General features: G+C 38.6%; 1 protein-coding gene across 2 annotated transcripts in view; it reads right to left on the bottom strand.

The window, feature by feature from the left end:
• Positions 1-11280, bottom strand: part of LOC147170230 (integrin alpha-M) — a 30112-nt gene that overhangs the window by 4636 nt on the left and 14196 nt on the right. The window contains exons 10-29 of one of the 2 annotated variants that reach the window (XM_086083548.1): positions 11151-11268; positions 8876-9018; positions 7745-7891; positions 7473-7670; positions 7057-7187; positions 6088-6245; positions 5302-5468; positions 5092-5208; positions 4952-5022; positions 4739-4886; positions 3354-3452; positions 3027-3106; positions 2862-2939; positions 2273-2348; positions 921-1028; positions 800-841; positions 602-727; positions 396-512; positions 252-311; positions 42-152 (exon numbers count right to left, since the gene is read on the bottom strand). In XM_086083548.1, the coding sequence (XP_085939674.1) occupies positions 42-152; positions 252-311; positions 396-512; positions 602-727; positions 800-841; positions 921-1028; positions 2273-2348; positions 2862-2939; positions 3027-3106; positions 3354-3452; positions 4739-4886; positions 4952-5022; positions 5092-5208; positions 5302-5468; positions 6088-6245; positions 7057-7187; positions 7473-7670; positions 7745-7891; positions 8876-9018; positions 11151-11268 (2295 nt within the window). The remainder of the gene's footprint in view (positions 1-41; positions 153-251; positions 312-395; positions 513-601; positions 728-799; positions 842-920; positions 1029-2272; positions 2349-2861; positions 2940-3026; positions 3107-3353; positions 3453-4738; positions 4887-4951; positions 5023-5091; positions 5209-5301; positions 5469-6087; positions 6246-7056; positions 7188-7472; positions 7671-7744; positions 7892-8875; positions 9019-11150; positions 11269-11280) is intronic. The other variant, XM_086083549.1, reaches the window with a different exon arrangement.

The raw sequence follows: 11280 nt of genomic DNA, 5'->3' as shown, positions 1-11280 counted from the left end.
GGAGTGACATTCAGAAACGAGCCAATCAGCTCAGCACTTACCTTGCACATGATGATGGTAACGAGAATCAGAAGCGAAAGTCCAAGTCCGGTTCCGGTTAAAATTATGAACAGTTTATCAGGTGAAAGGATGAACTCAACGTGAACTTCGGCCTGTTAACAACAGACAATATAGTTTATATGATTTGAAATATTTAAAAAAAAATGATCTGGTGGCTTTTTTTGGTGTCAAATTTGTATAACAAAACGTACCCATTTCTTTGTGGGGCTGTTTTCTTTCCACATGGCATCCCACTTTTCAAGTCTTTTAGTCTTTGCATCACAGTTGGACCAATTTGACATAATTAGCATATTACCGTAGTCAGAATAATTGGCGCTATATTGAGTTGAACGTACCTCTTGTTCATGAGAAGAACCCAGCACATAGCGTTGTTTGTCGTAATCGACATGTATCATGCTTTTGAACTTAACCTCTCCACTGTCTCCAGTGTATCTTTTCAGAAAGGCTTTATTCTGCAAAGTGGGACTTTATCACTTGCCACATTTGATTTACATTTGACATAGCATGTCTGTGTGAGTGCATGCAGGAAAGTAGTACTTACTCGTGCACGCTCTTCAAGATCCCGAAATTGGATGTCACCTGACAATATAAACTCAGTGGAAGATCCTTTTTTTAGCATGACAGTGTCACACTCAATGATTTTGCAGTCTTTGTCTGGTGAGCAATACTATAAATAAAAAATAGAATCATCTGTTTGAGTTAACAATTTGCTATTGAACAACTTACTTATTTGACTTACTTCTGAATTAATTCCAGTAATGGTCTTGCACTGAGTTTTGTTCTTGAGAGAGAAGATAAGATTGAATTAAATGGTAGCAGCAGGTGGACAGCTATCGGTTTTGTGGAATTATGAATGTTACCTGTTGTACAAAGACTTGATAACTTTCCATTTCAAAGTTGTATTGGAGTTTAGTTGGAAAGCTCAGGGACACATTCACAGGAAAAGTCTTCCAGCCAGGGTTGTTCACCTGCCAAGAGGCAATGTTTGTGTAAGTGTCCCAATTCTAAGAACATTTTCAGAATCATGAGATTTTCTTAGAATTTCCCATAAGTGCGAGGAGTAGATCCTGGTAAGGATAAAAGTTATTCCTAAAGAATCGTAGCTCTTAAGAAAGCTACTAAAGTGATAAGTGGCTTAGGAGTTCCCTAAGCAGAGAACAAATGGCAGTCACAGGAGGCAGGAGAGATATCCTCCAAACACTGGATGGCAATCAATTAAAGTGGAAGTCAACCCAAAAATCGTCTCTTGACAATATGTTTTTAATCCATCTTAAGGGGCAGCCATCTTGCTACTTGCTGTTAACTGAAAATGCCATCACAGTTACTCAGGTGACATCCAATCATGGCTTTCCAATCATGTTTTCCAAAGCTGAGCCGTGATTGGTTGTTACCTGAGCCCTGAGCAACGTCAATGTCATTTTCAGCCGACAGCAAGTGGCAAAATGGCCGCCCCCTGAGATGGAGAAAAATGGGTGGATTTGGCTGCTTAACTAATGTTCCGAGAACTTGAGACTAGTGGGGGCGCATACAACATATTATTGTAATTAAGAAGGTTTTTGGGTTGACTTCAACTTTTAATGAAATGAGACGTTTTAGCCTCCAAAACTGAGTTGAAATGTTGAAAATCCCAAAATTATAGTACCCTTAACTGAATGGCAATTAAGATAAACAAATAACTTGCTATTCATTGTGAACACATATTTTGTTTCATGTGAAGTATTATTTACAATTACACAGTCTTCATGAGATTAGATTCTATGGTTAGCATTATGGAATTGAGGGTGCATCCTTTGCCTATTATCACCAAAAGTGTATTTTTTATCATATAGCTTTTAGGATCAACCAATCACAGCTTTTGAAATTAGGACTCATACCTAGCAACAAGTTGAACCACACCTCCTCCTAGGAGTTTTTGTTTATTCCTTGCTCAGAGTTCTCTGAGAAGGTTCTGGAATTACTTCTAAGCCAGACTGCTTGCTAGGAATTTTTAGGTTCAGTTAGGAGCTCTTTAATCGGATTCTTAGACTCTTTTGGAAACGGGCGTGGTGTCTCAAAACACCTCGGAAGCTATCAGGTTGCCAGTACCAAGTAATAATGTCAATTATTACTGATCATGTCAGTCTTGATTTGATTTACTTGTTATCCAATGAGCATGTGCCATAGTCGGCTCATATTTAAATAGTTATACATACAGGAAAATGATAATTTTTACCTTGTATACAATAAACATTCTTTTGGGGTCTGTGGCCTCTTCGGTGAAGTTCAGATAAGAGGTGGTGTCCTCTTTCCTAAAAATAAATAGAAACAAAAAAACGATATAATATTAATAATAATGAAACATTAATACATACTGAACATTTATGTGTATCTGTAGCATCTAGCTTTACACTGACTGATTACACCCAGTATACATATATTGTTGTGTAATTTTTTTTTTGTACTATGTGTAGCTGTACTGATTGCGCCCCATTATACAATACTTTATTATATTGTCATTTGTTTAAGTTTATATTTCACTTTTTTTTCATTTACTGGTTTGATTTGCCAGCCGTGTACCGTTACCCAGCTATTGCTGGTCCCAAGCCCAGATATAAAAGGGATGGGTTGCGACAGGAAATTAATCTGCCTTAAAAACGGCCAAACACACAAATGATCAGAGTAACCAGCTGTGACAACCGCAGATACGACAAGTCAAAGGTCACAACTAATACTTCCCCCCCCCCCCATTTTCACTGATTGTAAATACGTCTGAAAATAATAATAATATCATAATCATAACAATCCTGTCAATGAGGACTTACACCGTTATTGCCATTTTTATTTCAAATTGAACAGGGAGAATCTTCGTTCGCTGAGACATGGTGGAGTTGTTATTATCACTGAGAATACAAAACAGGCAGACATTTTTTATAGAGTCCCCAAAAAAATTACTGAAACATGAGTAAAAGTGCAGCAATGAGCTCTACCTTTTTCCAATGACACTAATTGCAATCGTGTCATTCCACTGATACTTGGTGCTGATGTGGAAAGCGCTTTGAAATGTTGCCTTCACATGCAGGGGGAAAAAAAGATGTTAGAAAAGCAGAAAGAGAGAGTACATCCATTCCACATATTCTTTACACAAGTAGTTGTTTTCATATAGAACGCAAGTTCCAAAAAAGTCATTGCAAGCATATAATCAGGTGAGATTGGTCAAATGTGCTAAATTATTTTCCAGTAGTGTGGAGTGTTACTACAACAAATGTCTACCGCTGTGTGGTGCGCAAACATTGTGCTTTATAAGTATAACTCACTTTTGATCTGCTGCGGTACACAGGAAGGCTGACGCCACAAATTGTTTTGTCGATTACTCCTTCCAGACCATCACAGTTGTGAAGAGTTCGCCTTGTGGACTGTGTCAAAACACAAAAGAACTACTAGGAAAATGTTGTACCTTGTGTAAACCAAGCAGAGTAGTTAGTGTGTGTGTGTGTGTTTTTTTTCCCTTCTTTTTTTATATATATATTTTTTAAACAGGATCACAATTCAGTTTGCCTTCTATTTGGGTAGTATCAGTGCAAAGTCTAACTTTAATTGAACAAATCAATATTTTGTGAGTTTACATATGTTGTCAACTTGTTAGTTTAAATAAAAAAGTTAATAACACATTTTTTCCCATCCATCCATCCATTTTCTTAACCGCTTGTCCCCCCCAAGGGTCGCGGGGGGCACTGGAGCCTATCCCAGCTGGCTTTGGGCAGTAGGCGGGGTACACCCTGAACTGGTAGCCAGCCAATCGCAGGACACACAGAGACGAACAACCATCCACACTCACAATCACACTAATGGACAATTCGGAGTGTTCAATTAACCTGCCATGCATGTCTTTGGAATGTGGGAGGGAACCGGAGCACCCAGAAAAAACCCACGTAAGCACGGGGAGAACATGCAAACTCCACCCAGGAAGGCCGAAGCCCGGACTCGATCTCACGTCCTTTGCACTGGGAGGCGGACGTGCTAATCAGTCAACCTCCGTGCCGCCCATTCTTTCCAATTTTTTTTCATTTTATTTTTAATTTATATACAGATATATATTATTATTATTATGACAGTGTATTAGGTCCATGTATATATATAATTTTTTCATGGGGGGGGCTAATATTTTTATGAAGTGGCAAATTTGTACACACAAAAACTCGCAAATGTGAGGGTTTATAGTTTCAAATTTGTGACTTGGCAAATTTATGGATCAAGCATTTAAATTAATTTGTTAAAATGTATATTTACTTATACATTTATGTTTCCAGAATCATTATTTACACATTCATACATTTTGTTATGTTTTTTTGTACAAGTAGCTAAGTTGATGTGTCGAATCTGCTGCTCTCCGTCATTCACTTGCATTTACTTAAAGAATGCTAGCTTTTGATTGGTTATTGTTAGTCAGCTGATAAGGGATCAGGAAGTGTTGTCGCTCAAGATGACGAGTAAAGTTTAAATTAAGAATGAATCAGTCTCCATCCTGCCTTTTCATTTTATAAACAGTGTCCAATTAACCACCAATGAGTCCTCATATTAGACTATAACTACGCTACGTTTTTTTAAATTGTAAATTTCTGAGTTTTTCTTCGAATTTTTTTCCCGTGGCCCTAATACGCCGTCGTAAGGTATAGAGTACATAATAGTTGTTTTGTATTACCTGTGTCATAATCTGAAACATCCTGGAGAAGGAGATGCCTGGTGGGTAGTGCATTGTCAGGCTGGTGTTGTACGAGTCGTCACCATGATTGGTTATTGTAATGGACATGTTAAAATAATTTTCTTCAGCCACCAGTAATGTTGAATTTCTAAGGGATACAGTATATATTCAATATTGTGAAGATGCTGTGCCGTGGTTGCATGGTATACTTACAAGAATCTGAAGTCCACTTCAATTTCAGCTACACAGGTGTCATTCTTTTTACACTGCCTTTCAAAAGGAACCTACAAGATCATTTTAAAGTATGAGTGCATCCTGAATTCAAACTATTCATGAATGTCACATGAATGTACCTCGACGACAGCTTGTGTTTTGCCATCCGCATTCAGGACGGCATCTGCATTCTGACTGTCCACCTGGGAGAAGTTGAATTTGATGCTGATAGGTGACAGTGTGTCTATCACACATTTCTACAAGGGTAAAAAGAACAACTCAAAAGAAATGCTCATCTGGAAGTTATTTTCAAAACATGCGCGTGTACGTTAGCATGAATATATTCATACTAGCATGTAGATGGGGTACAGGAAGCACGTTTCATTGTCCAGCATTTCATAGATGAAAGTAAGATTCCTTGATTTCCTGTCACTTTGACTGAAGAAACCTCGGTGTGATTGTCTCTTCGGATCCACATTAAGCATGTACGAAATGTTAAGTCCTAACTTCATTGATCCTGTAAAGACAATTTGGAATCTGTTAAGCTTGCGATCTGTTAAGAGTGATATAAGAGTTTGGGATCTTAGTATAAGATTGCAAATTTTTTTAGAACCCATGCAACATGTCTCATGATGTGACTGCTCAGTGCATGACCATACAGAACTCAGTCGAGTGCAGACCTCCACCAAGGCAAACAACAACAACAACAATGCTGGAGTGCCATAATCATGTTTTCAGCAAACATTGTTGCGTTAGCAGGCTACTTTCTGATTCATGGAAGATGACAAGCAGACAGATAGTGCCATCATTATCTGGGAAACGCTTCTGTTGATGCTGCATTAATATGAATTCCTAAGGAAGTCCTGCACCTATAGTGAACTTTCACCCAAATTGATTCTTCCTCGACTCATACACCAACCACCCCTCTGAAAGATTTGGTGTAAAGTAGTTGGATATAATATTTTTTTTGTATAATCCTGATACGTTATCTACCCTTCTACTTGCTGTTTACAATGTCAAAATTACTGCTGTAAAAAAAGAAAAAAGAAAGACAAAAAAAAAGGGTACAGTAATTCACACAACAAAGCCAATGCTGGATTTGTGCAATTTTGAGTTGAATTGGTCATTATTCTTACCTGCTTTACTCTTGGTTGTTTCAACCATTTCAAAGCAGACTGTTAAGTTAGCCATGGGTAAAATGGCGTCTGTGGAGGCAGAGCAGTCAATTTGGTCAATGCTGATCTTCTTTGGTTGAAAAGATAGGTGAGCTATAGCATTAACAATGGGCCTGGACCTGGAAAACATTGAAAAAAATTGTTTTTAGATGAGGTGTATGATATTTACATAAAAAGGGCATAAGCAGTGTCTCTGTTGTTGCATGTATTTCAAATGGGGCATACGCAAAGTAATTTTGACCAATCAATGAATCAAAAGTGACCTTTCAGCATTAGCCTAGCAACAAGAGTGTTTTGTTGACACTACATGAGATTGGTTTGCACCATGTTGTTGGTTCATACGTGTAATAAAGTCAATTTAAATTAAATCTTGGCCTGTAGAGAACTCTAAGCTTTCTGCTCATACCTGTCATGATGAGGGTTTTCTTGTTTGGCATGCAGCAGCCAGTTAATGTAGTTATTTTCAGACTTCTGTTATGGAGATATCACTTAAAATACCCCCCATCCCCGAGCAACAACCCCCCACCCCCCTCCTTACACCACCACCAATCCAAAGTAGTAGGAAACTCACAAATTCATACTGGGACGTGATCTTTATTATTTACTTATTTTTCTGATGATTGAATCACAAATCTGAAAATCGATCATTTTCGCCACTTAGTGCTTTTTGGGCTGTAGCTCAAAAAACTGTGTGACTTGCGATCAATTTCATGCTGTCACATACAGTGTATATTATAGTGCGCCCCCTTGTGATCTGATGGATAAGTCGCACCTTTGTATTAGCCGCAGGGTCGAATGAAAGTGAAAAAAGTAGCGGCTTATAGTCCAGAAATAACTGTAGTATTAGTATAATAATGACAACTTCAGATGATGATTGACAAAGAAATATTATGCATTTAAAAAAGATAGTACATAGAGTAATAATCATACCTTAAGACAACAGCTGCGCCATAGGATCCAACTACAATGTCGGGTAGGGCATCATCTCCGAGGTCTATGTTTCCATTTATGGCCTGTCCAAAGAATCTTATCCCATGTTTTATTTCCCGTCCCATGATTCTCTGGATTGGCAGATACATTACTGGTGTGTATATGTGCTGTACAGTCATTGGCCACAACATTAGGAACATAGTGATTCAAATTTGCACAATCCAACAATAATATACTGCTTGATCTGACTAATGGCGTGTCCATTCATTGTATTTCAACGATGGCTTACAATAGCATCCCTTAATAGTAAGGGCTGGCAGCGTGACACTGCATACGAATAGCCCAGGAAGTTGTTTGACCTGTATTAATCAGTCACAGAGTCCATTCAAGTTCCATTGTTATGCCACATGTCTCACCTGACTATAAACACTGCGTATCCCTTGGTGTCTGTCACCCAAGTAGATGTAGACTGCCCCTGCGTTTGCATCCTCAAGTGGGGCCCCAACTGCAACATCTCGCAGCCCGTCTTCATTCAGATCTGCTAGACTAGCTATGGTGGTACCAAATCTCCCCATCGACAGTTCCCTTACCTTTATTTCACTTTTTAGCAGCATCTGCAAAAAATATACACTTAAGCATGGATTTGTTATTTCCTAGTAACCCATATTTAGTTCTTATCTTGGCCCACCTCATCAGTCAGCTTGTAGACGTAGATCTGCCCCTCAGACTTCTCCTGAGGGTGGTAAACCATCGGTGCTCCCACCAGGAGAAAATCACTGTTACCATCTGAGTCCAAGTCTACGGTACAAAGGTCTGCTCCAAAGTAGGAGCCAATCTGAACATTTGGGGAGACAAACATTCGGTTTATACAGTTAAATTATTTACAAGTAATAAAAAGCTGCTGGTGTTTTAATGGGGAAGATTTCTCTGATTTCCTCTCGGCCCATTCTTAAACTTATACGTACAGTGTTCCCTCACTTTTTGCGGGTGATACGTTCCAAGCGCCATTTTTCTACTTTTAATATCTGTTTCCAAATGTAATACATCCAATCACCAAAAGAGACATGTACCATGAATCCAACAAGATTGTAATTTTGTTACAATGCAAATTCAGTTAAGGTAATCTGTTTTAAAACAAATGTTCCGTCATCCTCGTCGGGTGACAACATGCATGCAGATCCGGCTTGTAACTGCCTACATTAGGCTCTGTTTTTTTATTATTATTATTGATTTATTGAATAATACATGACCACATACAGTACAGGCCAAAAGTTTGGACACACTTTCTTATTCAATGCATTTGCTTTATTCTCATAACTGGTTACTTTGTAGATTCTCACTGAAAGCATCAAAACTATATATAAACTGATGTGGAGTTGTGTACTGAACAACAACAAAAGTGAAATAACTGAAGACATGTTTTATATTCTAGATTCTTCAAAATAGCCATCCTTTGCTCTGGTTACTTTTTTGCATACTCTGGGCATTCTTACATCTGGGAACTCCTTTAAGACTGTTGGAAAACCCTTTCAGGTGACTACCTTTTGAAGCTCATCGAGAGAATGCCAAAAAATGTGCAAAAAAGTAATCAGAGAAAAGGGTGGCTATTTACTTATGTATTTATTTTATTATGTTTCACTTTTTTTGTTAATTACATAACTCCAAATGTTTTTGATAGTTGTCATAGTTGTCATCATAGTTTTGATGCCTTCAGTGAGAATCTACAAGGTACATAGTCATAAAAATAAAGCATAGTATTGAATGAGAAGGAGTATCCAAACTTTTGGTCTGTACTGTATATTGTATGAACTTTACCAACCTGCTCTCCATTTATTCTTTGGGTTAAATTCCAGCTGTTTCCTTTGCGCGCAAAGAATACAATTTGTCCTACATGCTCAAATCTTGGTGCACCCGTGAAATATAGAGGAACCTCGTTCATCTGTCCCACAGAAACAGCGTATCCTGCAAGAACATATACATTTTACAAGTTATACATCATGGAATGTGAATGCAATAAATTCTACTGTATGTCTTGATAGTCTGTCAGGCTTGAATCCTTATTTACTAAGTAAATAAATACTTCTACTTAAATTAAATCTGATTATTATGTTCAGGTTTATCGGGAATTGGCAAGGTGATGGATTCATTACCATTCAGTCACAGGGCTTAGACAAAAAAAGTGTACATGTACATGCAAATTTTGTAAGGTCCAAATTGTGATTCAAATTGTGAGTCAAAAATGTTTGCTTGAAGCACGATGCTAACCACATGCACCTTTCTGTTGCCAGTAGTTGATGAAATTCAATGGCCGACCCAAGCATCTGTTTATTCTAGTTTTATGAAGGCTTGTTTCAAGCAAAATATTCAGAGAATCCAGTTAAACCTAAAAAGTCAAATGCAAGGATTCAAGAGTTGTAGGGAGTTGAACTCTTTGAATGATGTTGACAAACCATACAAGACTTGTTTTGTCTGTTTCACAAAGTAGGCTCAACAAACAGTTTTCAATTCCAGGACAGCTGATTTGAGTTATTTTGATTAACGCAGAGTAGTTTCACCGGTAGTTAAGCACGTGCACCACCACTACGAAAAGACGTCATCATTGGAGCCCCGATTCAACGAGTCACCATGGCAACGAGGAAGCAGAGGGAGCCGTTTTTACCCCTCTTGAACTGGAAATCTTAATGCGATCGTATGGCGAATTTCAACATGTCTTTAGGAAAAAGTGCAACACCGCAGCTGCTGCAAAAGAAAGGGAGGTGGCATGGGAGAACGTTGCTGCTCGGGTCAATGCGTCAATTAACATGTAATACTTTGCAACCACAATAACATTACAGGGGAAAACGGCTTGAACGTTAGGTCATTAATTGATTTCATTTAGGTGCAATCCTGTGGTGGAGAAGCGCACTTGGCACCACATATAAAATAAATAAATAAATATAAATACAAATATAAAAACATTGGTCAAACGGGTAAGACCGCATAATCTCATGGGTTTACCTCATTTTGATCATGTTTTACATTGTAAAGTGAATTAAGTGACTGTTCAACTGTGCAGTTGTTTTATCCCCAACATAATGCTGTTTACACACACATCTTCTCATTTAATATCATGTTCTGTTAAATAAATAAGGCTATTTAAACTAACACAGACTTTTTCTTAGCCAACAGAAAGTAAGCAGATGTCCGTAAAACGGGTGGTGGCCCAGCACCGCCACCCACGGAGGCAGAGGAGCTGGCCCTAAACCAGAATATAGGAAGGCCAGTGGCAGAGGGAATCCCTGGAAGGAGCTCATCCTCTGAGCCCCCCCACAAGACACGAGTGCCTTTATCAAATGTAATATGCCTAGGCCTATCTTTCTGTTTTAAGCCTATTAGTAATGCTGCACCTTCATCAACGGGATCATTGTCCAGAGGACATGCCATGTTTGTGAAAAAGGTGGACTTTTAATATAGCCCTATTGACTGTTTAATTTTTTTTTTTTTATAACAGACAGCAGAACTATGTTACGCCGAAACTCGGCAGCTGACTGAATGAATGAGGAAATCAAATGTCATGTGTGGCTGAAGGTAGAGAGAGGTAGAGGTAGAGACCGAGAAAAACTCCAGGTTCATTGAGATAAACCTAGTACCGACAAGGTTAGATTCATAGAGTGCGTTATTATGGTAAGTGACCAAGAGCTTACCCCTCTTTATGAAACAGGCTAGAGTTACCCCTCTTTCTCTGGTTTGAGTTACCTCACTTCCTGAAATGGAAAACGCAGCATTTCCCGCAGTTCAGGTTTTAACAGACTCAGAGTTTTCATTTAAATCTGCTTTGTGAAACCCCTGGTGATTTCAAAGCGAAAAGAGTGCCATCACCATAGAACCGGAATTTGAACTTATCGCAATGTTTAAAAATGGCACATCTCTCGTGGCTGCTCAGCGCAGTACTGTAAAGCAACAATAGGGGGGCATTAAAGAAATAACAGAGGTTGATGGGTTTTAGATTGGATTGTGATTATTTTGAAGGTTCCACCCAAAAAGTATCTGAGGAAGTTACAAGCACACAAAGATGCTGTTATGTCTCATTTGTATAGTGGTAAAGGAGACGATACCCATGTAAGAGTCCATTTGCATTTGTGAATCTTCAATCTGTGTCTCAGTTTGATCTTGACGCTCGTACAGAGTACCACGCCAGCTGTTTGATCCCACTGAACCCAGAAGCAAGGTGTCCTGTCATGGTAA

The sequence above is a fragment of the Leptonotus elevatus genome, chromosome 8 (assembly GCF_054856555.1).
Source record: "Leptonotus elevatus isolate MCC_2025b chromosome 8, RoL_Lele_1.0, whole genome shotgun sequence".
NCBI classification, from domain to species: Eukaryota; Metazoa; Chordata; class Actinopteri; order Syngnathiformes; family Syngnathidae; genus Leptonotus; species Leptonotus elevatus.
The sequence above is the reverse complement of the archived record's forward strand: the minus strand, read 5'-3'. Positions and strand labels throughout refer to the sequence as shown.